Source organism: Amphiura filiformis, chromosome 4 (assembly GCF_039555335.1).
Source record: "Amphiura filiformis chromosome 4, Afil_fr2py, whole genome shotgun sequence".
In the NCBI taxonomy this organism is placed as follows: domain Eukaryota; kingdom Metazoa; phylum Echinodermata; class Ophiuroidea; order Amphilepidida; family Amphiuridae; genus Amphiura; species Amphiura filiformis.
The window spans coordinates 78,529,410-78,554,131 of NC_092631.1; the positions used below are offsets into that span (position 1 = coordinate 78,529,410).

General features: G+C 36.6%; 1 protein-coding gene across 1 annotated transcript; it reads left to right on the forward strand.

Moving 5' to 3' along the window:
- The first annotated feature begins 3,019 nt into the window (after window positions 1-3,019).
- LOC140149944 (membrane protein BRI3-like) lies at window positions 3,020-5,027 on the forward strand. The gene is made up of 2 exons (XM_072171954.1): window positions 3,020-3,265; window positions 3,774-5,027. The coding sequence occupies exons 1-2, from the start codon at window positions 3,088-3,090 to the stop codon at window positions 4,010-4,012; spliced, it is 417 nt and encodes a 138-aa protein (XP_072028055.1). The 5' UTR covers window positions 3,020-3,087; the 3' UTR covers window positions 4,013-5,027.
- The last annotated feature ends 19,695 nt before the right edge of the window (window positions 5,028-24,722 follow it).

The following is a 24,722-nucleotide window of genomic DNA, read 5'->3' on the forward strand; positions in this document are numbered from 1 at the left end:
TTTGATGTGCCAAGCTCATCCATTATTGATGAAAACTGATGGGTACCAATCATTTTGTAGATCTAGGAATTTTGCAGAATTATCCATCAACTTGAATATGATATAGTGTCAACAAAATTTGGTATACAGATGTCCAGGGTCCAAAATCGCAATCTTAGTAATTCTTTCCGGAAATCTTCACCCTACCCTCCTCAAGCCATCACCATTTCCTTTGTGAAAACGTGTCTAATCTTTACCTTGCTGGGCAAAACCAAAGGGTGAATCTTGACCCAATGAGTTTTCAGATGTGGTCAGTGGCGTAGCCAAGGGGCAAAGGGGGTCTGCCCCCATGCGAGAAGTCTTTCCCCCCTCTTGGCCCCCCCCCCCCTCTTGTGGGATGCTGACCGCCCTGATATTTAAGATGTTAGGCCGTTTTTGTACTTTTTAGTGCAATTTTTACCATTTTCGTCAAAGTTTCCCCCTCCCTTAAAAGTTGGCTTTCTGACTATACCTTTACCCTCGTGTGCTTTTACTACCACCCACACATCAGGTGAATCTTGCCCAAATATTTTTTGTTCTTGTGGTGAATCCTGAACTAATATTTTTGGACAGAAGGTGAAAGAGGGTAGATTCAATGCTTCTGCATATAAGTGCCGTTATAAAGTAAGGACTGATGCATACTCCAGGTATTCGTCGTCCAATATTCGTTAAACAAGTATTCGTATAATCAAATTAAATTAGTTACTGTAATAAGTTGTAAAATCGTGGAATAATCTTGCCTTTCAGTTTCGCGTTTCAAATGTCAGTTTTTAAATCTAATTACAATAAATTATTGAAATTTACACAATATGGTTGTGTGTTCCCGGTTTATTTATTTATTTTTCAGTTAAGTTCCCTAAAACATAGATAAGAAATACAGGGTGTCCCAAAAAAGAGAGAACCCTCATTGCGCCCTCTTTTTCTCCTATTTCTGAAAAGTTGATCAAAAATATTTTGGTATGTAAAGAAACCTTTTTAAAGATTAAAATCGTTAGCTTTAATAAACTAAAACAATTTTTTCAATCGGCTCACAACTTTTGAAGATATACCCTTTTAAAGCAGTGAATTGTCTCTTTTAAAGAAAAGTACCCGTTTTTCACTCTATCAAAACCCCAAATGTTCCCTTCATCATTCAATCAGAAACGTTTTCATACATTATTAAACGAAAGCTAACACTTTACCCTAAAAACAATTTTTTCATTACGTCAACAGATAACGCAATTCAATGTTTATAGCAAGGTAATTTTTAATTAAAATGTAGGTTTTCAAATTCAATACCCCGAGTGATCCTTACAATAATTTTCAGACGGTTTATGGTGCTTCTAGCTGGAAAATGGGCCTCTGTAATTGTTTTTTGTCGAAACCTAAAGTGTTCCTTTCATCCGATCAGAATTTTTTTTATATCAAACGAAAGCTAACACTTCCCCTAAAAACACTTTTCGTCATTAGGTCAACAGATAACGCAATTCAATGTTATAGCAAGGCGAAAGTGGTAAATCTGTTGAAAACTACCTATCCAAGCACATTTTTTGACCAAAATGTAGGTTTTAAAAGTCAAAACCTCAAGTGTTCCTTACAATAATTTGCCAAATTTTATCTTACTATAATTCACCGGAATCTGTGTGTCTGTCCGCATCTTTTCTCGGAGACTAGGGGTCGCACGTTCCTCAAACTTGGTGGGTGGTTGCAGCTTGATATGAGGAAGAACCAGTTTACATTGTTTAAGGTCAAAGGTCAACGACCGGGTCAAGTCCAATTGAAGTCTAATTTCAAATTGCTCCTATGGAGCTCAAACGTAAAAATTAATTTCAAATTGCTCATATAAATCAACTTTGTGAGTGGGTGTAACTTTGGCCAAGGAAGCTCAGGTTTGCGTTTGTTAGGTCATCCGTGGTCAAAGGTCGGGTCAAATTTCAAATTGAGGGCGAAAGTCAGGTCAAATTGCAAAAAGCTGCAATTGAGCTCAGCTGTGAGGAAAGTGATCCCAACCAAAAGACACACCCTGATTTTGAGATCTGCAAAAGCCAATAACCATGATAGCCGAAAACCGCGAAATACGGGTAACCGCCTAGTGTCATTAATTGAAAAGTCACACTTATATTGTCCATACACTAGCGTCACTAGAATGAGCAATGGCCAATTCTCTTTAAATTGCAAATCTTGTGCAAAAAGTTACTATTTTCGCCTGTTTTGTCATTCGGTTGTAAATGCAATGAACTATGACTTTGCTAAAAAGCGCTAGGGTGCAACTTGCTAGAATTGAGTCCAGTCCTCGTTTACGGAGTTTAGGGTTAGGGTGGGGTAGGGCAGTCTTGTAATAAGACTAGTAGAGTTGCACCCTATTCGGCAATCGCTCACAAATTGATATGCCAATTGAAATCCATTAAAGCACGTCAGAGAAATCATGAAAATAAGCCAAGGGTTAACATGCAAAAGGTTAACAAAGTGTGCACACACAGCCACAAATAATACCTATGAGCACATACAAACATCGCAGCTCTCTTTTTTTCCAAACTTCATAGTCAACCCCTCCCCTGTTATGTTTTGACCAAAACTGATATCTTTAATAAGAAATTTCTTTAAAAAAGACATCACGGTAGGATAAAATGAGACCCATTCAGAAGGTGGTTTGAAAAAAATTGATGTGATAACATTCTCCATCGATACTTGAGTGTCCCCCCCCCCCGTATACTGTATGAATCATCTCATGAAACCAAATCAAGTAGCTTTATTACTTTATCTTCAATCTTAGATTTGCGATTATTGTGTATACGCCAAATGAAGACGTAAACGTTGAATTGAAAACACAATTCATTATCAATCATTAATTCAGAAGTCCAAAGGTTAACATTTGATACGGTTATAACATAACACTGACGTCATAATGACAAAGTCCTTTTCAATATCTATACCTTATCGAAATAGAAACATGACATCACGGGACTGTTTAACGCGATACAAAAGCTAGCCTATGAGTTCATTTCATAAGGAGGAAGTGGTACAACCTAGTGCAATATTTCACTGCTTTATTTGCCATCTTTAAAACAAAAAAAGTAACAAAGGAGAAAAATGGCGAGCGGAAATGATCCTTATGGTAGCAAGACCCAACCTGCTGGGGCACCACCACCTTATTCCCCACCAACAGGAGGGACTCCCTACCCACAGACGTCAGCAGGACCAGGAGGGACTCCCTACCCACAGACGTCAGCAGGACCAGGACAAATGCCGGCCCCACCACCGGGGTTTGGTAAGTTTGCAATGATATTTGACATGAAATTCAATGACGTAAGGGTCAGTTTGTCAAGGGAAAAGATCAAATGCAAAATATGAATAAAAAGTGCTTGTGAATAATTTGAACAACTGAACTCTTCACATGAAATCAATGTATTGTATTTATAGCATGATCTTCAGCAGTTATATTATGAAAAGTATTATTATTATGATTTTTTAATTAATCAACCGATCGATTTGTATTACCTGATTGATGCGAATCATGCAATTTGTTTTGGCTGATCATTTGTATTAATTGATCGATTTGTATCGATTGATCGATTTGTATCGATTGATCGATTTGTATTGATTGATCAACTTGCATTGATTGATCGATTTGTACTGATTGATCGATTTACAGGTTGATTGATTGATTTGCATTGATTGCATTTCCGATTTGTATTGATTGTTCGATTTGTATTGATTATTTGAATTGTTTTTGATCGATTGATTGATTGATTGATTGATTGGTTTTTACATTGCAGTTGTGTATCCTAACCAGCAGCCAGGTGTTCCACAACATGGAGTAGTGTCGGTTACAACTGTGCAGACAGGCGATACGGTTATGGTTGGAAATTGTCCAAACTGTCGAGTAGGGGTACTGTCCGATAGTTTCTCACTTTGTGGCATCTTACTGGCCTTTTTCTTCTTCCCGTTGGGAATTTTATGCTGTTTGCTGATGAGGGAGAGACGATGCAACAGATGTGGATCTGTCTTCATGTAAAACACCGGAACATTTCAGATGCCCTAAAAAACTATGCGCAATATGTAAAAGAACCCATCAACCTGTATAATAATAACCTCAACTGATTATGGTTTGATCACAATTCCGCATCAATTCAGGATGTTGGAATCACCGTGTTAATGTTTCCTAGTGGAAGTGCATCCAGAGAGAAGTGAACATTATTGTAAAGATATTATCTATTGAAATATGCTAGGGAATACACAAGTTTGGTTTGGATATGGGTGCGCGTGTATATACCTCAAAGAATCTGAAATTTGACCCATCTTTATACCAATCGTCCACGAAAATTGGACCAATTTTTATCCCGAGACTTTTGCAAAAATTAACCTCAGTAAATGAGCCATTGTTGTTTGTGTTTGTTGTATGGGAAAGGAGTGAAATCGTTGGTCTTTTTGATAGATCGCTTAAAATTTAACATTTATGTTTGGTACAAAATAATTTGCAGTAATATTTAGTCATCATTATGAATACACTAATAGTTTGTGATATAAAATGCTTCAAAACGTATTGATGATTTTACAGAAACCCGACGTATTAGTTATAAATAGGTTTGTTAACAATGTTTTAAAAACATATTTTTTAATCATGTACGGTATATACGAAAAGGATCCTTCATAATTACAGGTGCGTGATGCATGGAACTCATTTAGTGGCGTAGCCAAGGTATAGGGGGCAGATTCCCCTGTGGAACACCCCCTTCCCCCTCCTCCGTAGGATGCTAACTGTTATGATATTTTAGATTTTTAGGCCTATTTTGAATATTTTTGTCAAATGTTGTATATCCTGAAAGCTACCTTTCAAACCAATTGTAGGTCTTTGCAGGCCAATTTTGACAATTTTTGTCAAATGTTGACCCCCTTTTGAACTTCTTGAAATGTATTCCATTCTCTGTCGATTCCTTTCGGGGTATGAAAGAAACAATATCTCAATACAATATAATATGTGGATAACGTACAATGAAAAGCCACCTTTCTGGGTTTCTTTTTTCCTTCGCCCCCCCGGAAAATCCTGGCTACACCACTGAATTTACTCAATTGCATTCCATCATTGGCTGTTGTGTGCTGATATAAATAAAATTCAGACGGTAAAATATGCATTTCATTTGTTATATACATATATATATATGGTCGAATCCAACCAAAAGTGTCCACGGGCCAAAAATAAAAGTCCGAAATAAAAATGTCTCCACAATTTTTTCCTTTTGCCCATTGATTGATGACATATTGGCCTTATAGGAACCAAAAGTGCCATTACTAATCTTGAAAAATAAATCCAGGACGTGTGATAGTAAATGTGATATCAAAACCCAATGTTACCTACGAATACCACTAGGATGCTTTCACTATCGCAAAACTAATCAACCTAAAACAAATGGAATATTCCCATTAACGCTTTTTTCATGTAATGTAGACCACAGGGTGTCAGGAAAATGCTAACTCAACCAGAAAATATTTGTTTTTATTTTTATAACGCGATCAATATGCGATCTTAGTCAATTTATGCTAGTTTATTTTTGAAAATGAAGTTTAGGTCAGTTTCTGTATTTTATTTATCAAATGAGTATGAATCAATTTACACATTGTATAAGAACGAGTATGATATATGTTTTCAAGAATATTAGGAATTATACGCATATACCTAACGCTTTATACAATGAAAAGGTGAAGAAACCCGGGTATTCGTAGGTAACATGAGCGATTTAACAATATCTATATTGAGTTTATAGGTTTAAATTTTGCTATTATGGTAATGAATTAATAAAATGGTAGTTTTTAGATCTCTTTCAGATGGTACGTCCAAATGAATAATGCTATTACCTTAGATCAAAAAATTGTTGATGCTTTTAGCAAGATTTTGACCACTTCATTTTGATATACAAGTAGTTAATCAGCAATTTTACATAATAAATAATTGTTGAATGAATCCGTATATGGGTAATAATAATGTCCAGGGGTACCGCTTAAAGTTTTTGACAATTAATTTCCATTGGTAGGGACACTTCATTACACATGTCATGTATTATGCTGTATTCGTAAGTAACATTTCAGTATTTGTAGGTAAGAATTAGACTTTTGGTGGATATCGCAATCAAAAACTTCATTTTATAAAGCACTTTGAATGTATTATTTTCTTTATGTGCGTTTATTGATACTTTAGACCCCATCATGTATTAATAATGTCGGTTCACAGCGGTTGAAAGAGGATTGAAGTAAGAAACAAAGGCACTAAAGTGACTTTAATTTGCTTAATTGCACACAAATCGCTTAAAACCGTTATTGCAGACTTGTTACGTCTTGTGGCCTTTCGTTTGAGGGCAACTACAATTAGCTTTATACCAGGGTCCATCAATGTGTTGTCTAGATCATTAGACAATGAGAACAGTCGTTTTTTCCATGGTATTCGTAGGTAACCTTAGCGAAAACGTCAAAAGTTACCTTCGAATAAATCAATTTGGACACAAATTACTAAGAAACCAGAAGGTCAGTAAACATTTAAAATGAAGCACACATGACAGTTGACAAATCCAAGTATTTATCCCTTCTAATCTTCTTTGAATCTGATCTTTCTTTCAAATGAGCAGACCGTTGTCTATTTCAGTACATATTTTTCACCAATTAAGCCGTATTCAGTTTTGCATGGTGGGCATGTATGTGAATTCGCAACTTTCATTGACATATGATTTGATAGCAAACATACAGGCCTTCGTTATGTACCAATATGGGCATTGGCATGAATGGCGGTGTTTCACAATACTGTCATGATGTCAAAGTGTATTCGTAGGTAACATTCGGTTACCGAAATTTACCTACGAAAACTTGCTTTTATTGTTGACATCTCAGAAATATTTAAACGCAGGTTATTGAAACTTGGTAGAAATAAAGAGTGTATTACCCTGCACCTATTGCTTAACTATTGTTTACTATTCTCTCACTTTGTGGAAATGGCACAGCTTTTAACATGTATTCGGAGGTAATGCATATTTTTTACCAAACCTACCTTTGTGCCATTTAGAATTTCTGGCAGCTAAACACAATAATAAACATGTCCGAATGCAATGCATTTCAGTATTGGACATATCAAAGCTTGTATCAATTGCGCATTTATTAGTGATTTCCATTTTTTAAAGATATATCTAGTGCTATGAAAAATTGTATTCGTAGGTAATGTAAAAAAATACCACTCAAAAAATTATCACAAAAATTCATAATTATGTACAAATATGTGAAAAATTGAACAGGCAATCTTTGAATACACACCTTTCAGGAAATCAATTTAGATTCAATCCAATGACTTCTTTTCATAACTGATTTAGATGTTTTTAAAAATACTTTAAGAAATATTTTGAAAAAATGGGTAAAAATAGCATGTTTTGGGGTCTCTGTGTCTAAGTTTCTCACAGAAGGGGTCTTATTATATATGGCGCGAAGCGTATGATCAAGGCGAATAAACACAATACCAAAACGAATGCCAATTGATTAATACTTTTAAGTTATGGCCCTGAACATGCCGTGTACACTTTTCGTTGGATTCGACCATATACATTGAACATTATTGAACATTTGCACAATACTTAAAAAGTAACAAAAAAAATCTCTGATATAAATCAGTCTTTGTATATAGCTTTAAATCTGTATATATATTGCACACCCAAACTTATTAAGACTATTTCTTACTATAATTTGTTTCAATAAAATAATCGTAAGTAAATAATGACTTTAACGTCGTCAAATCGTCGTTTATAATTTTGAGGAAATAATTGTTTAAAATACACCAATAAATAAAAGAGACTTATTGAATGGAACACACATGTTATAGACGCCATGGGCTTGTCAAAGAGCTGTTCAGGACCAAGCCCCCCGGTTCCTAAGCCTATGATGTATGGTACTGGTGTGTATTACTATCTACCCCTGATAGCACAGTATGCAACCATGCACGGTGGGGTGTGTGTTGCTATACCCCTGATAGCACAGTATGTATGGTGCGGTGTGTGTTGCTATCTACCCCTGATAGCACAGTATGTATGGTGCGGTGTGTGTTGCTATCTACCCCTGATAGCACAGTATGTATGGTGCGGTGTGTGTTGCTATCTACCCCTGATAGATAGCACAGTATTTATGGTGCGGTGTGTGCTGCTATCTACCCCTGATAGCACAGTATGTATGCTGCGGTGTGTGTTGCTGTCTACCCCTGATAGCACAGTATGTATGTAGCGGTGTGTGTTGCTATCTATCCCTGATAACACAGTATGTATGGTGCGGTGTATGTTGCTATCTACCCCTGTAGCACAGTATGTATGGTGCGGTGTGTGTTGCTATCTATCCCTGATAGCACAGTATATATGGTGCGGTGTGTGTTGCTATCTATCCCTGATAGCACAGCATGTATGGTGCGGTGTGTGTTGCTATCTATCCCTGATAGCACAGTATGTATGGTGCGGTGTGTGTTGCTATCTACCCCTGATAACACAGTATGTATGGTGCGGTGTGTGTTGCTATATACCCCTGATAGCACACCCCGTATGGTGCGGTGTGTGTTGCTATCTACCCCTGATAGCACAGTATGTATGGTGCGGTGTGTGTTGCTATCTACCCCTGATAGCACAGTATGTATGGTGCGGTGTGTGTTGCTATCTACCCCTGATAGCACAGTATGTATGGTGCGGTGTGTGTTGCTATCTATCCCTGATAACACAGTATGTATGGTGCGGTGTGTGTTGCTATCTATCCCTGATAACACAGTATGTATGGTGCGGTGTGTGTTGCTATCTACCCCTGATAGCACAGTATTATGCTGCAGTGTGTGTTGCTATCTACTCCTGATAGCACAGTATGCTGCAGTGTGTGTTGCTATCTACTCCTGATAGCACATTATTATGTTGCTGTGTGTGTCGCTATCTACCCCTGATAGTACAGTATTATGTTGCAGTGTGTGTCGCTATCTACCCCTGATAGTACAGTATTATGCTGCAGTGTGTGTTGCTATCTACTCCTGATAGCACATTATTATGTTGCAGTGTGTGTCGCTATCTACCCCTGATAGTACAGTATTATGTTGCAGTGTGTGTCGCTATCTACCCCTGATAGTACAGTATTATGCTGCAGTGTGTGTTGCTATCTACTCCTGATAGCACATTATTATGTTGCAGTGTGTGTCGCTATCTACCCCTGATAGTACAGTATTATGTTGCAGTGTGTGTTGCTATCTACTCCTGATAGCACAGTATGCTGCAGTGTGTGTTGCTATCTACTCCTGATAGCACAGTATGCTGCAGTGTGTGTTGCTATCTACTCCTGATAGCACATTATTATGTTGCAGTGTATGTTGCTATCTACCCCTGATAGCACCGTATGTATGTTACAGTGCGTGTTGCTATCTACTCCTGATAGCAAAGTATGCTGCAGTGTGTGTTGCTATCTACCCCTGATAGCACAGTATATATGGTGCAGTATGCTATCTACCCCTGATAGCACAGTATTTATGGTGCGATGTGTGTTGCTATCTACCCCTGATAGCACAGTATTATGTTGCAGTGTGTGGTGCTATCTACCCCTGATAGCACAGTATGTATGTTACAGTGTGTGTTGCTATCTACTCCTGATAGCACAGTATGCTGCAGTGTGTGTTGCTATCTACCTCTGATAGCACAGTATTATGTCGCAGTGTGTGCTGCTATCTACTCCTGATAGTACAGTATGTATGTTACAGTGCGTGTTGCTATCTACCCCTGATAGCACAGTATTATGTTGTAGTGTATGTTGCTATCTACTCCTGATATCACAGTATGCTACAGTGTGTGTTGCTATCTACTCTTGATAGCAAAGTATGTATGTTACAGTGCGTGTTGCTATCTACCCCTGATAGCACAGTATTATGTTGCAGTGTGTGTTGCTATCTACTCCTGATAGCACAGTATGCTGCAGTATACAAATACAACATGTTTTGAGGGGAAGTAGTCAAAACTACTGGTCCCTCGGTGTTGGATGATTTGACTACTTCCCGACGCGTCAACGGAGGGAAGTAGTCAAATCATCAACACCGAGGGACCAGTAGTTTTGACTACTTCCCCGAAATGAAACATGTTGTATTTGTTTTACTATACCTCATAAATATTTTCACTATCACGGTAAAATGGTAAACAAAAGTCAAAACACACACCAGTCAACGTGCCGGCCGGCATGGTAAATAAGTTTAATATTTTGCTTACCTGATTTTATTGGAGGATTTCTGTTCAATTAATATTTACATTTTGACCTACATTATTTTAATTTTCTTTTTAACTTTCCATAAATAACATTTTGCTTCATAAAACGTCTAATTCGCGTGTTATTATCCCTCGGTAATCTCGGCAAAATAACTGCAGCAGACGCCATTTTCACGATAAACGCATCTGCAGAATCGCCGTTGTGTAGCACGACGCTACGTCTGAAGGAACGGTGACGCGCGGGGTCGAGATACCGTGTGGTAGTAGGGGTGCGGAAGTTTTTACTACTTCCCCGCGTGCGCGTAATTGCACAGGCGCGGGGAAGTAGTCAAAATACCGTACTCGGACGCTGGCGTTATTAACCAATAAGATGTCTGGATTACCTAATAAATATTTATGAGGTATAGTAATGTGTGTTGCTATACACGAATCCGACGGGAGCTGTTTTTACTCCTCAACCGTGGGTGGCGCTGTTGCGTCCGCCATTGCCGGGGGCCATTTCGCGCTTGATTCAAGTTCACGTGCACGCTGTATGTTCACCTTTCATCTGTTTTAAGCTATTTTAATCCCAATTTTAATCAGGTTAATACTACATTTTTTTCATGATTAGGTCTACCTTATTTTGAGGAGCTGTGGTCGGAACATTTTTGAGCATTTAGACCTACAATTATATTGATGCTCAACTTTAGGCCTGGTATGCTAGGCCTTGGGCCTGACTAGTCATTTATTTTTGGTTGGTAGGCCTACTCGGCATTGACACGGGTAGCCGACCCTATAGCATAACTCGCCGGCTCTCGATCACAACCGATATTGGCATGTTGGTAGTGTTATTTTAGACAAGGTTTAACTTCAAGTCAGGGATCTTGAGGTGGGATTCATTCATGATTTATCAATAAACGATTGAAAGCATATACTCGGGCCCATGGGCCTACAATAAAAAACGTAACACGTTTGTGAGAGCAAAGCAGGGTTCGTATGGGTCATGGAATTTTGCTTTTTCATTTTCCAGGCCTGCAAAGTCATGGAATTCAGAAAATCTCTTGAAAGTCATTGAATTTGACAATTTGCTCCCCCAAAAAAGTTTCTCTGATTAATAATATTATTTTAAACCAAATATGGTAATTAAATTAGCTTTTTCATTTAATACCCTTTTCCGTGTTTTTAAAATCCATTCCGATTGTTAGGCCTACTTTCTAAATCGGAAAGTAAAATCAGGCATTTACCGGCCAGCACCTGCTGGGTAAATTATGCACAGACATTATGCCACTTGCCCACTATTCCGCCGTCTGAAGGTATATATTTAGTTAACTATTTAGCTATTTTGGTGCAAAATAATAGGCCTACAAGATGATTTCCGACATCGTTTTCGTTCCGACTTTCGGATCATGCATGAATGCACATTATTTTTTTTTTATTTAATAGGCCTATAGGCCCTACCTAAAAGATGATTTCCGAAATAATACTTCTGACTTTCAGATGGTTCATGCACATTAATATTTTTTTTTTTTTTAAGTAGACCTATCTAGGGCCTAACTGCTATACACATGCTATGTAGTCTGAAGGTATATGGGCAATTCCGTATGAGAGAGAGCAAATTCCAAATGGTGAAAATAGTTAATATCTCCAAAAACACTGGTGCCACAATATTACAAATTTGGTATGAAGTGATAGAGTAGAACAATATCTTTAATTTGATGCGTATTGCAGTTATATTGAAATATGTTTACTACTCAGTAGGCCTACTGATTTTTTTCAAAAGACATGATTTTCTGCCCAAAATTTTGTTTTTGAAAATGTAAACATACATGTTACATTCCGTTACCGTGGAATTGCCCATTTAGTAAAACTAAATTTATTTAGCTCTATAATAGGCCTACAAGATGATTTCCGACATCGTTTTCTTTCCGACTTTCGGATCATGCATGCACATTATTATTTTTCTTATTTAATAGACCTATAGAATGATCTCCGATATAGTTAACGTCCGACTTTCAGATGGTTCATGCACATTCACATTCATATTTTATTAACTATCTAACTACTACACGTACATGCTTTGTTGTCTGAAGGTATTTAGTTAACTATTTAGCTATAATAGGCCTAAGATGATTTCCGACATCGTTTTCGTTTCGACTTTCAGATCATGCACGCACTTTGTTTTTTATTTAACATGTATAGACCTACAAGATGATTTCCGAAATAATTTGTGACATGATCAAGGGAATGAGTCGGATGTCGCTAATATTGTTTTTTGAGATATTGCCAAAACAATGTTCAAATTCTTTTGTTTTATCATTGTTTTTAGCCATTGATAAATTGCTCATAACTCGGTAACCAGACGTCCGATTTTGATGAAGTTTGCATCAAAATGTAGGCCTAGCGCCTAGCATTAATTTGTAAACAGCTAAAAATGATGCAAAAAACTTCTAATTGAAAATTGCCGACAAGTGACTCGTCCCCCCTGTAAATATGTCGTCTGAAGGTATTTAGTTAGCTCTATATTGGTGCAAAGTAGGCCTACAAGATAATTTCCGGCATTAATATTAACCATGCATAGACAACTGGTATACATGTACATATCCAGTAGAGTTTTCTAATTAACATTAGCACTAGGTTTTGTTGTTTTTTTCCTTTTTTGTTGAAAACATGCCCTAACATGCCCTTCTGGTGGGTGGTCCACCTAAATCAATGAATTGTTAGTTTATGCATAAAGCCAGTGCAAAAGTGCATAGTTGGATATGGGAAAGTGGACATTTTAAAGTGTTGTAACTTGAAAATGGAGCTTCTTTGAAAATTGTTTTGAAAAAAATAAATGCCAATTGCTATTGTCATTTTTTCAATGTGAAGGTGGTTGAATTAAAGCATATTTTGAAAGTAGAGTGTCCCTTAGCATGGTTAAGGTTTTGAAGTAGGCCTACACAAATAGTACAATTGTATGAAAATGGTTGGTGCATTATATACCAGAGAAAGTCATGGAATTCTTTAATTAAAGTCATGGGAAGTCATGGATATTTTTTGCTCATGAAGTGTAAGAACCCTGCAAAGATTTGTGCCGTCCGGACTTTTTCAAAAATCAGTGAGGGAGTCCCTTATTGTTTGTTATTTATATGTTGTTTTTTACCATCCATTTCTGTGTAAAATTGCAATTGCAAAGGCTTTGGCAACACATCATAAAAAACGGGGAGGCCCCTAATATTTTTTGTTATTTCCCCAAAGCCCTAGGCCTACCCCTAGCTTGAAGAGAGTGTTTGCAATAGGCCTACATGTTTATAAATGGTAAGCAAGAACTAAACATGTCTTTTCATTGCAACAATTTTAGAAACAAAGAAAGGGACCAAAGAAGAAAAATAACAAAAATATTTGAAAATCTTCAAAAATCGGGCGGGGACGTTATTTATTTTCAATTGGCCTCATCGGGAAGTAGGCCTACCGCATCGTACTTTCAATTCGTCGCCGAAGAAAATCTTTTCTTGTTCTTTTGTCGCTTCTTAATTAAAAGCATTCATCATTTGCATTTTTTAAAGTTTAAAACTCTACTTCTGATATTTTGCGATATTTTATACTACTTAAAAGTTAAAACTATTTTCAATACACCTGTAGGCCTATCCGGTTCTTTAAACCAGAGCTAAGCGACCGATGCTTTTTAACACTTTTCATACGGATGAAATAAGCTTTTGTTTACAATATTTAGGCCTACGCTACGGCGAAAAAGATGCATAAATTTACTTTTTGACAAGTAAATTACCTTGAAATTCTAGTTTTGGCCAGTCTCGAACATCATCTGCCTAAGCATCCATGGCAATTTGATGATGGTGACAGTGAAGTGAACTTAGAGAAGCATATCCAAAGTATTGTTGTTGTTTGCCTATGCTATGCTGCACAAATGGCCCCCCCCCGTAATGGCGGCGATGTAAGAGGGCGCCCTTTCGAGAGTGCGCGGTCGGATTCGTCTATACCCCTGATAGCACAGTATTATGTCGCAGTGTGTGCTGCTATCTACTCCTGATAGTACAGTATGTATGTTACAGTGCGTGTTGCTATCTACCCCTGATAGCACAGTATTATGTTGCAGTGTATGTTGCTATCTACTCCTGATAGCACAGTATGCTGCAGTGTGTGTTGCTATCTACTCTTGATAGCAAAGTATGTATGTTACAGTGCGTGTTGCTATCTACCCTGATAGCACAGTATTATGTTGCAGTGTGTGTTGCTATCTACTCCTGATAGCACAGTATGCTGCAGTGTGTGTTGCTACCTACCCCTGATAATACAGTATGTATATAATTATTGTGTTTATGATCAACCCCTGATAGCACAGTTTGAATATTGCAGTGTGCGTTGCTATCTACCCTAGACTACCCCGTAGTCCACTTGCCCATTGTGCATACCCTGGATCTTGTATTTAAGCTTAAAACTCTGATTTAATTAATGTGTGCACAATTGATAGATTTTCACATCTGTTCTTTTCAGTCACCCTACTCCCTCTGTTTGTTAGCTTCCCAAGTGTATTTTTATTTTTAACCTGGAATTTCGCGATTAATAAACTGGCAGATTCAAAAATCAGAATTGTTCAGTATTGAAGTGCCAATACAATTATGACATTATGATATGTTGCATTCAATAATATTAGCCTACGTACACTTTACTTTCACTGTCACTAATATAGTTATCCCCAGACACTGAAATGACGAAAACACTTACACCAAAATTTGGGCCTCTGGTCAGCCATTCAGAAAGAACGCATAATTTATTCAAGCAATGTTTTTAGAAAATTCCCTGGAATCAGCCAAATAATAATGATTTCTGGACAACTTTTTCGAACGGAGTAAATACCCGACCGAGCCTCCCAACAATTACTGGGAAGCTTGTTGCGCCTATAACCCAAGAGTTCCCCTTAACACACTGGGAACTATTTTGCTAGGCACTCATCTAGCGATCAACTCCTTATCGAGGAGGAAAAGCTCCATATACCAATGGACAAATATTTCGCTAGGCAATCCTCTACACGATCATCTCCTCGGAGGAGGAAATAAAAAGCTCCATAATACCAATGGAGAGAATATAAAATGCCGCGGACTTACATGAATTCGCTAGGCAGTCATCTAGCGCGTCAAAAGAAATTAAATGGCTGATACCTTTCTCATTTTCCTATTATATTCATATTCAGATTACATAGTGGACATCGGTAAATATAGGCCTACCCATGCCAAATACCCAGTAGGTAGATACCTCCGGATATTGGAACTACTAAATCGAATTTATTAATGTAGTACATGTATAATTCTGTACATTAAATCGATCATTTTAGAAAAATGATCCAAAAACTGCCACAAGGACTACTTGTTAACATCCGTATCCTGTACCATGGAATAAGCTATTTCTGATCCCCTCATTTCCTTTGCTAGTAAATACCGCAAGATCCACACTTATGAATGTAACAAACTCTAACTTCTGATCACTTTAAGTGATACTGGTTTGTTGGTTAAGTTAAAGTTTTAAAAATAAAATTCAACAATTGATCGTAGGGGCGTTATTCTGGCGAAGTCCAAGTAAAGAAATATGACGCAAAACAGTAAACACACAATATAAATGCAGATAATTATTATATATACTGGTCCTTTAATTTATGATGGATATCAGCTAGATGGATACGATAGATGTTGCCTTGATGGAAGCTATGATGGAAGTGCTTTAGAACCCAAAATATTTTAATAATCAGATCAGCTATCACTGACCATCTCTTTTACCAACATTAAACTTACACTTTACAGTTAATTATAATCATATACTTTAATGGAAAACACAAGTGATACAGAGGCCTAAACTTATTTAACTCCACCCCTTATCAATTACTCTATCCAAGACTTACTAATTGTATGATTCAATCCTACAAATTACAAACACTTAAAACTCATCAAACCCTATTATTTAGAATCAATAAACCAAACTTAACAGATTTCCAAGTACAACTAATCTACTTGGAAATGTCACTTCAACTTGAGTATCAAACATGTCTAATCTTAAACCTGCATACATAGATGAATCTTAAGTAGCTCTTTAAACATGTTAAAATTGGAAGCCAATGCCTACTTAAGAGGGTGTGGTTTTTACACCTGATGGAAACACAAAAAGATACTTAAAAGACATCTGAATCCTCAAATCCAATTTACCTGACTAATGCTGGAATTAACATGGCTGGTGATGGATCAGCATGTAAATTAGAAGTCATTGATAAACAGAGCTACAACATTAATTAAGACAAAGTTAAATCCCAAATAGTTAATTAAACAAAAGAAAAACAACATTAGCAAAGGTTTCTAACAAAGGTTCTCAGACCACAAATAAGTTATTATAACCCGACTTGGAGGGTGGGTTACATTCTCCCCTCTTTTAAAGAAAAAAAATCATGACATCAAACTTGACTGGATTGATTTTTTTAAAACAAATCTTCTCAATTAAACACACCAATTAACTACACACAAAAGTTACAACTACTGTATAAAGTTTGAATCAAGTCCTCATGAACTGATAGCTAGTTCATGGACATCATCTGCTTCGGTCTAAAAAGAACTCATGCTTATTTTGATCAAATTAATGTGAATTGTGCAGTTGCAACAGTCTTAATTACAACCCAAACTCATTCTGTGCTTCAAAATTGACTTCTACTTCGATAGTACAATTTATACAACTACAACATTCAGTAAATGTGGCAAACTACATGTATATAAATCAAGCTCACCTGTGATTTTAGCCAAACACACAGGTACATGATTTAGCAAAATAGCTCGAAGTTAATTAAATTTAACTCTAAAACACTGCCAGTCATATTTTCCGATGGCATCAAAGGAAAATTTTGAAAAACACAACCAAACATCATCATCTACTAAGTTTTGTCCTGTCGTGCACTACATGGACAAACATGATGCATGTCTACCAACATGGCTGAGTGAAATATCTCACAAATCACTAAATTTCAAGACTCTTAACACAGTGTGCCACATCACATGAAACTCACTTTATCTTATAGCTTCTTATGGCCTACAATTTTCAACATGCGATAACCGCTAATGAATACCAAAAGATTATATCACACAAATAATGAGACACGTTTACCATAATAATCACGGGAACATCAGAAATCAAACTCTTTCCCAATCATGCCAATTGTGCATAAATTTGGTGAACTTCATAACAAACAATGCCAATTACTTACCAAATCATGTATTTTTTTTAATTGGAAACAAAAAATCTAAACACTGACTGTCTTCATGAAAAAACGCCACAATATACTTCATCATAATAGCTTAACAATTTCAGAATCCATGCTTGAATTAAAGACATTTAATTTATTCACACAATAAGTCCATAGTCCATTATCATGTCAATTTAAAGTCATACAGTCACTTCAGCTCTTGATGTGATCAATGTTGTCAAAGTTTCCCATCATCGTATACCTGAAACAATACCTTCAAATGGGGCCACTAATCAGCGTCAGATGCATCAAGATGAACCTTCATAGAAAAATAAAATGGCAGGCATTTTTCTGAAAATTGCATGAATTCGCCTGATATTTTCTGGACTAACTGGCGAGTCGCTGCAGAGATGTCTTCAGCTTCAGATGGACATGGTGACTTGGACATATTTGATGAAGTTGGTATATCACAAGAATCAAGATGAACATGCATAGTACTATAAAATTGTAGATATTTTTGCTGAAATTGCAAGAATTCTAACATAAATTTCTCGAGTAACTGGTGAGGCGCTGAAGAGATGTCTTCAGCTTCAAGTTTTAATCTTTTTAAATGTTCATCCACATGAATGTTTAACTGCTGACATGATACCACATTAAGTTCTGCACTGCTTTCTTGAGGTACTACACATTCATCATGTTCACTATGATTCTCATTGCAAATTTCAGGTTCAACATCGCATACACTTTTGTGATCACACTGATCATGAAGGTTATCAGCAGTAGTCTTACTATTTTCACCAGTGCTATTATCGGTCAGTTCTTCACATTCATTGTTCTTGTCTCCATCATTACTGCAACTGTTACTCAATGCAATGGACTCCGATGGGATATTATCTTCATAAGCAACAATATTGGGGGAGTGTTCACTTCCCAACACACAAGCACCATTAGGTCCAGTAACATTGTCTGCTTCCGGAGTACGTCCAGGTACAAATATTATATCAAACTCAACAACCTCACCATCTCCAACACTGGGAAACAATTTAGCTGGATTGTTCTTTGCGATACCTCGTTTGTACACAAAAACATCTTCACAAGTATCATCGCGAGTAATGAAACCATATCCTTGCCTTACATTAAACCACTTAACGTGACCAGTAACACGATAGGCAATAACATCACGTTGCTGTGGAATAGATGACCGCTGTCGAGGACGGTTGAAATGGTTGCTGTTGATCTGTTGACGAAGATATCTAACTTCTCTCTCAACTGTCCTAGCCGTGCGTGTAAATCAGGCATGATGGATATCCAAAATACGGGTCGTAGGTGCCCTGACCAAAATGTTGATATCTCAGTTCGCCAAGTGACAACTCACTTAGCCCCACCGGTTGGGCGCCAATGTAACAAACTCTAACTTCTGATCACTTTAAGTGATACTGGTTTGTTGGTTAAGTTAAAGTTTTAAAAATAAAATTCAACAATTGATCGTAGGGGCGTTATTCTGGCGAAGTCCAAGTAAAGAAATATGACGCAAAACAGTAAACACACAATATAAATGCAGATAATTATTATATATACTGGTCCTTTAATTTATGATGGATATCAGCTAGATGGATACGATAGATGTTGCCTTGATGGAAGCTATGATGGAAGTGCTTTAGAACCCAAAATATTTTAATAATCAGATCAGCTATCACTGACCATCTCTTTTACCAACATTAAACTTACACTTTACAGTTAATTATAATCATATACTTTAATGGAAAACACAAGTGATACAGAGGCCTAAACTTATTTAACTCCACCCCTTATCAATTACTCTATCCGAGACTTACTCATTGTATGATTCAATCCTACAAATTACAAACACTTAAAACTCATCAAACCCTATTATTTAGAATCAATAAACCAAACTTAACAGATTTCCAAGTACAACTAATCTACTTGGAAATGTCACTTCAACTTGAGTATCAAACATGTCTAATCTTAAACCTGCATACATAGATGAATCTTAAGTAGCTCTTTAAACATGTTAAAATTGGAAGCCAATGCCTACTTAAGAGGGTGTGGTTTTTACACCTGATGGAAACACAAAAAGATACTTAAAAGACATCTGAATCCTCAAATCCAATTTACCTGACTAATGCTGGAATTAACATGGCTGGTGATGGATCAGCATGTAAATTAGAAGTCATTGATAAACAGAGCTACAACATTAATTAAGACAAAGTTAAATCCCAAATAGTTAATAAAACAAAAGAAAAACAACATTAGCAAAGGTTTCTAACAAAGGTTCTCAGACCACAAATAAGTTATTATAACCCGACTTGGAGGGTGGGTTACATGATTATTTGAAGAGCCTCTGAATTTTACGGTTGAGGCCTCTTCACCACAGTGGACCATTAACCCGATTTGAACATGTTGAAGGAGTTAATTGCAAAACCCGTTATTTTTCGCTGCCAACGCCAAGCAAACACAGTGCCATACTCTGCACATTTATGATTTTTTTTTCTCGAATACATAACTAGGATACCATGTCTAACACAAAAGGCAGCCTTTAACACAGAAATTAACGCGATAACCAGCCGGCTGCGCAACCTCATAAAAACTTGAACCCAATATTTCATTTTTTATTTATACTTTGATGAACAAGAAAATCTGAGGGCATAGTACTTGGCCCCTGTCTAGCTATCCCATGCCAACCTGGTGTTAATTCCTCCCGTCCTGCTATAATTAAAATTACTCGACCTAAGACTGAAGGGTATTACCACCTAAGACTGAAGTGGTACCAATTGTATCGATTTTGTTAATGCTTCTGAAGACACATTAGAGTGAACACATTATACAAAATAGAATTTAAAAAAAATACAACTGCGCAACCGAATAGAATGTGTTGCTGAGTGCTGAGATAGAAACTGAACCTAAAGTGATATACTCACGCACACTCTCACACCCGTATACAATAGTCGTACTACTATGTAACTCAACAAACCTCAATGTAATTAGAATATTATTCAAATTCGGAGAACTCTCAATCGAATATATTTACATTTCTCCTTCGTATTTCATCTCATTCCTAATTACCTTTTAATTTGAAGACCGACACTTTATATGTACTTGTCTCACTACTGCGAGACTCAAATTTTATGACCCACTATCAAACTCTTGAAATCAATTTTAAACAGATATCAAATATTACATATGGGGAGTGGTGGGTGGGATAAAAAATTTCTGCGTCCGTTCTTGCTGAAAAACTGACAGAGAATGGCCTTAGCCAACAAAATGGCCGTGATTGGCCCTCCTGATACCAAACAAGGCACCCAATTATGACCTCACGAGGGCGATCCCATTTCAGCTGCAGGGATAATTTTTTGTTTCATTTGATATGTACAAATTAAACTGCATTATCCCCAGACACTGAAATGACGAAAACACTTACACCAAAATTTGGGCCTCTGGTCAGCCATTCAGAAAGAACGCATAATTTATTCAAGCAATGTTTTTAGAAAATTCCTGAATCAGCCAAATAATAATGATTTCTGGACAACTTTTTCGAACGGAGTAAATACCCGACCGAGCCTCCCAACAATTACTGGGAAGCTTGTTGCGCCTATAACCCAGAGTTCCCCTTAACACACTGGGAACTATTTTGCTAGGCACTCATCTAGCGATCAACTCCTTATCGAGGAGGAAAAGCTCCATATACCAATGGACAAATATTTCGCTAGGCCATCCTCTACACGATCATCTCCTCGGAGGAGGAAATAAAAGCTCCATAATACCAATGGAGAGAATATAAAATGCCGCGGACTTACATGAATTCGCTAGGCAGTCATCTAGCGCGTCAAAAGAAATTAAATGGCTGATACCTTTCTCATTTTCCTATTATATTCATATTCAAATTACATAGTGGACATCGGTAAATATACCCATGCCAAATACCCAGTAGGTAGATACCTCCGGATATTGGAACTACTAAATCGAATTTATTAATGTAGTACATGTATAATTCTGTACATTAAATCGATCATTTTAGAAAAATGATCCAAAAACTGCCACCCAAGTTCCTTGTCATCACATGCAAGGAAATTGCCAAACCACCCCCCCCCCCGCCCCCCCCCCTCGAGATTTTTATGCTTTACAAATAAGGCGAGCTCTTGGCTGTCTTTCCTTCCTTGTTTATGATCTCCTTATAGTGTTCTTAAAATAGTTTGTCCCAACTTATAAACCTGCCATTGTTGGTGGTGACGAATGTTGGTGCTAAAAGTTTAGGATTTAACTTGACTGATTGGATCAACAGTCCTACCTAGTGAGCATTCTTATGCAGTACTAGTGGAAAAGAATGCCTGCCAATGCTTTGTTTTGGCCATCTGGTACATCCACGTACGAGAAAACCCCGAAAAGAAAACAACAAAACCCACTGACTATTATAACTTCACAAGGATTGTTTTGAATTATTTAAATTTCCTTCCTTCTGAACATGTGAGATGAGATAATTATGCTACTGTCGAGTGAGTGTCTACTTCTCATCTTTTGACCACTGTCAATTATCATGAATGAGTGTTTTAGTAGCTTAATAGGCCTACTATTACTTATTAACGAGTTACCATTGTAAAATTGTGAATTTCCTTCTGCTTCAGGAGTAACAACTAGGTGATAACCTATTTAAAACACTGACATACCGAAAAACATTACTATAATCTATGAATTTCCGTCTGTTTCGGACTACACATAGCCTATTTGTACATACCAACTAGGACAAATGTTTTAGTGACCAATTTACCGATAAATGAAACTATAAGGTCAATTTGCCATACATGGTGAACGAATCTGTCCTACAGTACGTTTAAAATCATAACTTTGATTTACCAAAGTTAATAATAATGAAGAATTGTTCTTTGTTTGATAGGTACAAAAAGAAAACCATTTGTTTTACCAAACTTGATAACCCTCTTATAGCAATGTACATTAATTATGTTATATGAAATTCTTTTTGCTTCTTTAAATGACTACCCCTGGTCTATCAGTGAATATCTACTAGGACAAAAGGTGCTTAATTTAACTGCAATTTAATAATAATACATGGGATTTATAAAGCGCCCCACGATGTAAAAAACATCCTCAAAGCGCGGCGCTGCACAGAATCTTAAAATACACCCACTAAATAAAAAAAAAAAAAATAGGGCCTACATGCTGAACAAAATAGTATACATAAAAAATTACGCATGATAGAACTCATATACACACCTTACTATACTGAAACCATGAAAACATAATAATAATGTACAAGAGTTCTGGACTTCGTTTGATAGATACGAATAAGAAATCATTTACCATGAATTTGTTTTGATAATTTCATAATAATCCTCTACTCAATGTAGCCATTAACTATATGTAATATGTTATATGCATATCCTTATGCCTCTGATAGTAACTACCTACAGTCTATAAGCGAAACTTACGAGGCGGTGAAATTATAAGTATGCCATAATAGATGAAACTGTAATTCAATTAATGACAAATTATTCTCTTTGTTTGATAGATACAATTATTACAACATTTAATCACACACATGCTTAACTTGATGATAATGAAGATCCAGTCTTTGTTTGATAGATACAGAAACATTTGGTAATAACCGCTCGACTAGCCATTAACAATAGGTAATATATTATATGCATTTCCTTCTGCCTATGTTAACAGACTACCCCCAACCTGTGTCGGAGAATAGTTAGGTGACAAAAGTATAGTGTAAAAGGTAATTTGATTGAAAGCATTGCCAATTTGCAATAATTTACTTGATGAATAATTTTTCCCCCAGTAAATAAGTTTTATTCGGACTCTGCACCTCCGCACCCTATCTGCAAATACACACATTTCCCTTGTTTTATTAATATGAACATCTATAAAAGTTTGATATGATGAGCAATATTTCACTTCAATTTGAATTCTACCCCATAGAATTTAGGGTTCTTTTTCCAACTAGCAAAAGTTTGCCGTTATTTCTCCAACTAGCAAAAGTCAAGTTGTCTGATGTGCTATGACACCTAAAAGATAATTCATGCAGCAACGAGTTTGGTTAATTAGCTACTCCGAGATAAATCCACTTACTTCAATTGCCTTCAGATCGCTTCAGCATTTAATGTATGACATTTTATCACTAAAATGATCCATTGATGACACCAAGATAATTCTGCAGTTTCCTGCAACCGCTTCCTTCATCTGTTTCTTGTATTATTTGACATGGACATATTGCCCAAGAATAATATAAGCCCAATCAGTCGTACAAAATAAATTTTGGCATTTCCATCAAGCTATGGAATGATCTTCCTCTATCCTTTATTGCAGCTCCATTCGTAGAAGCATTTTTGACATCCACCGCTTCCTTCATCTGTTTCTTGTATTATTTGACATGGACATATTGCCCAAGAATAATATAAGCCCAATCAGTGGTACAAAATAAATTTTGGCATTTCCATCAAACTATGGAATGATCTTCCTCTATCCTTTATTGCAGCTCCATTCGTAGAAGCATTTTTGACATGGACTTGTTAGCATACAGAGCTTTGCTTATGCTATTTTTACTCGCATGAAGAACTGTATAATATATAATCTTCCCGTTCACCACTAGCATTTTGGTTCGCTTCCTCGCCATATTAAGGTGCAACAATACTCTCTTTCAAGGATACACTGTATCTAATGTACATGTAGATGAAGATTCTTCGTTATCTGTACATGCTCTAAATGTAGTTAGCTGTTATACACAATAAAATGTCACCATTAGAGAAGTTACCGTTTCCATCATACTTGTGCTCTAACAAAGATCGTTCCTCCCCATAGAGCCAGGTTACGATTCAAAATATACTCCATCCACTGTCATAGGCATGGTAATTACGACTTTCTGTTGCAGATCCCGCAAGATGTCCTCCTTCTACCACCTGTCTCGAAGTAACCACATGACCTGCAGTGAATTAAAAGACAGAAAAAGAGAAAGCAAATTCTGCCAGCAAAGCCATATTACTTTGTGTATAATACATGCCTGTCTATAAATGACATCCAATATATTCAACAATTCAACTCCTTTATTAATCTATTTGAACTCCGACAACCTTGGATTGAACTTGTAATAAATGTAAAAAACACATAATTAAATCCATTTTTTATTCATTTTTTTAAAATTTATTTATTTATCTATTTATTTTTAAAGGCCGTTTTGTTTTTCATAGACGACATAGACGACAGCGTTGAAGTTACTTCTTTTTTGTTGTGATTCGTTTTATCCAAATGGAAACCCG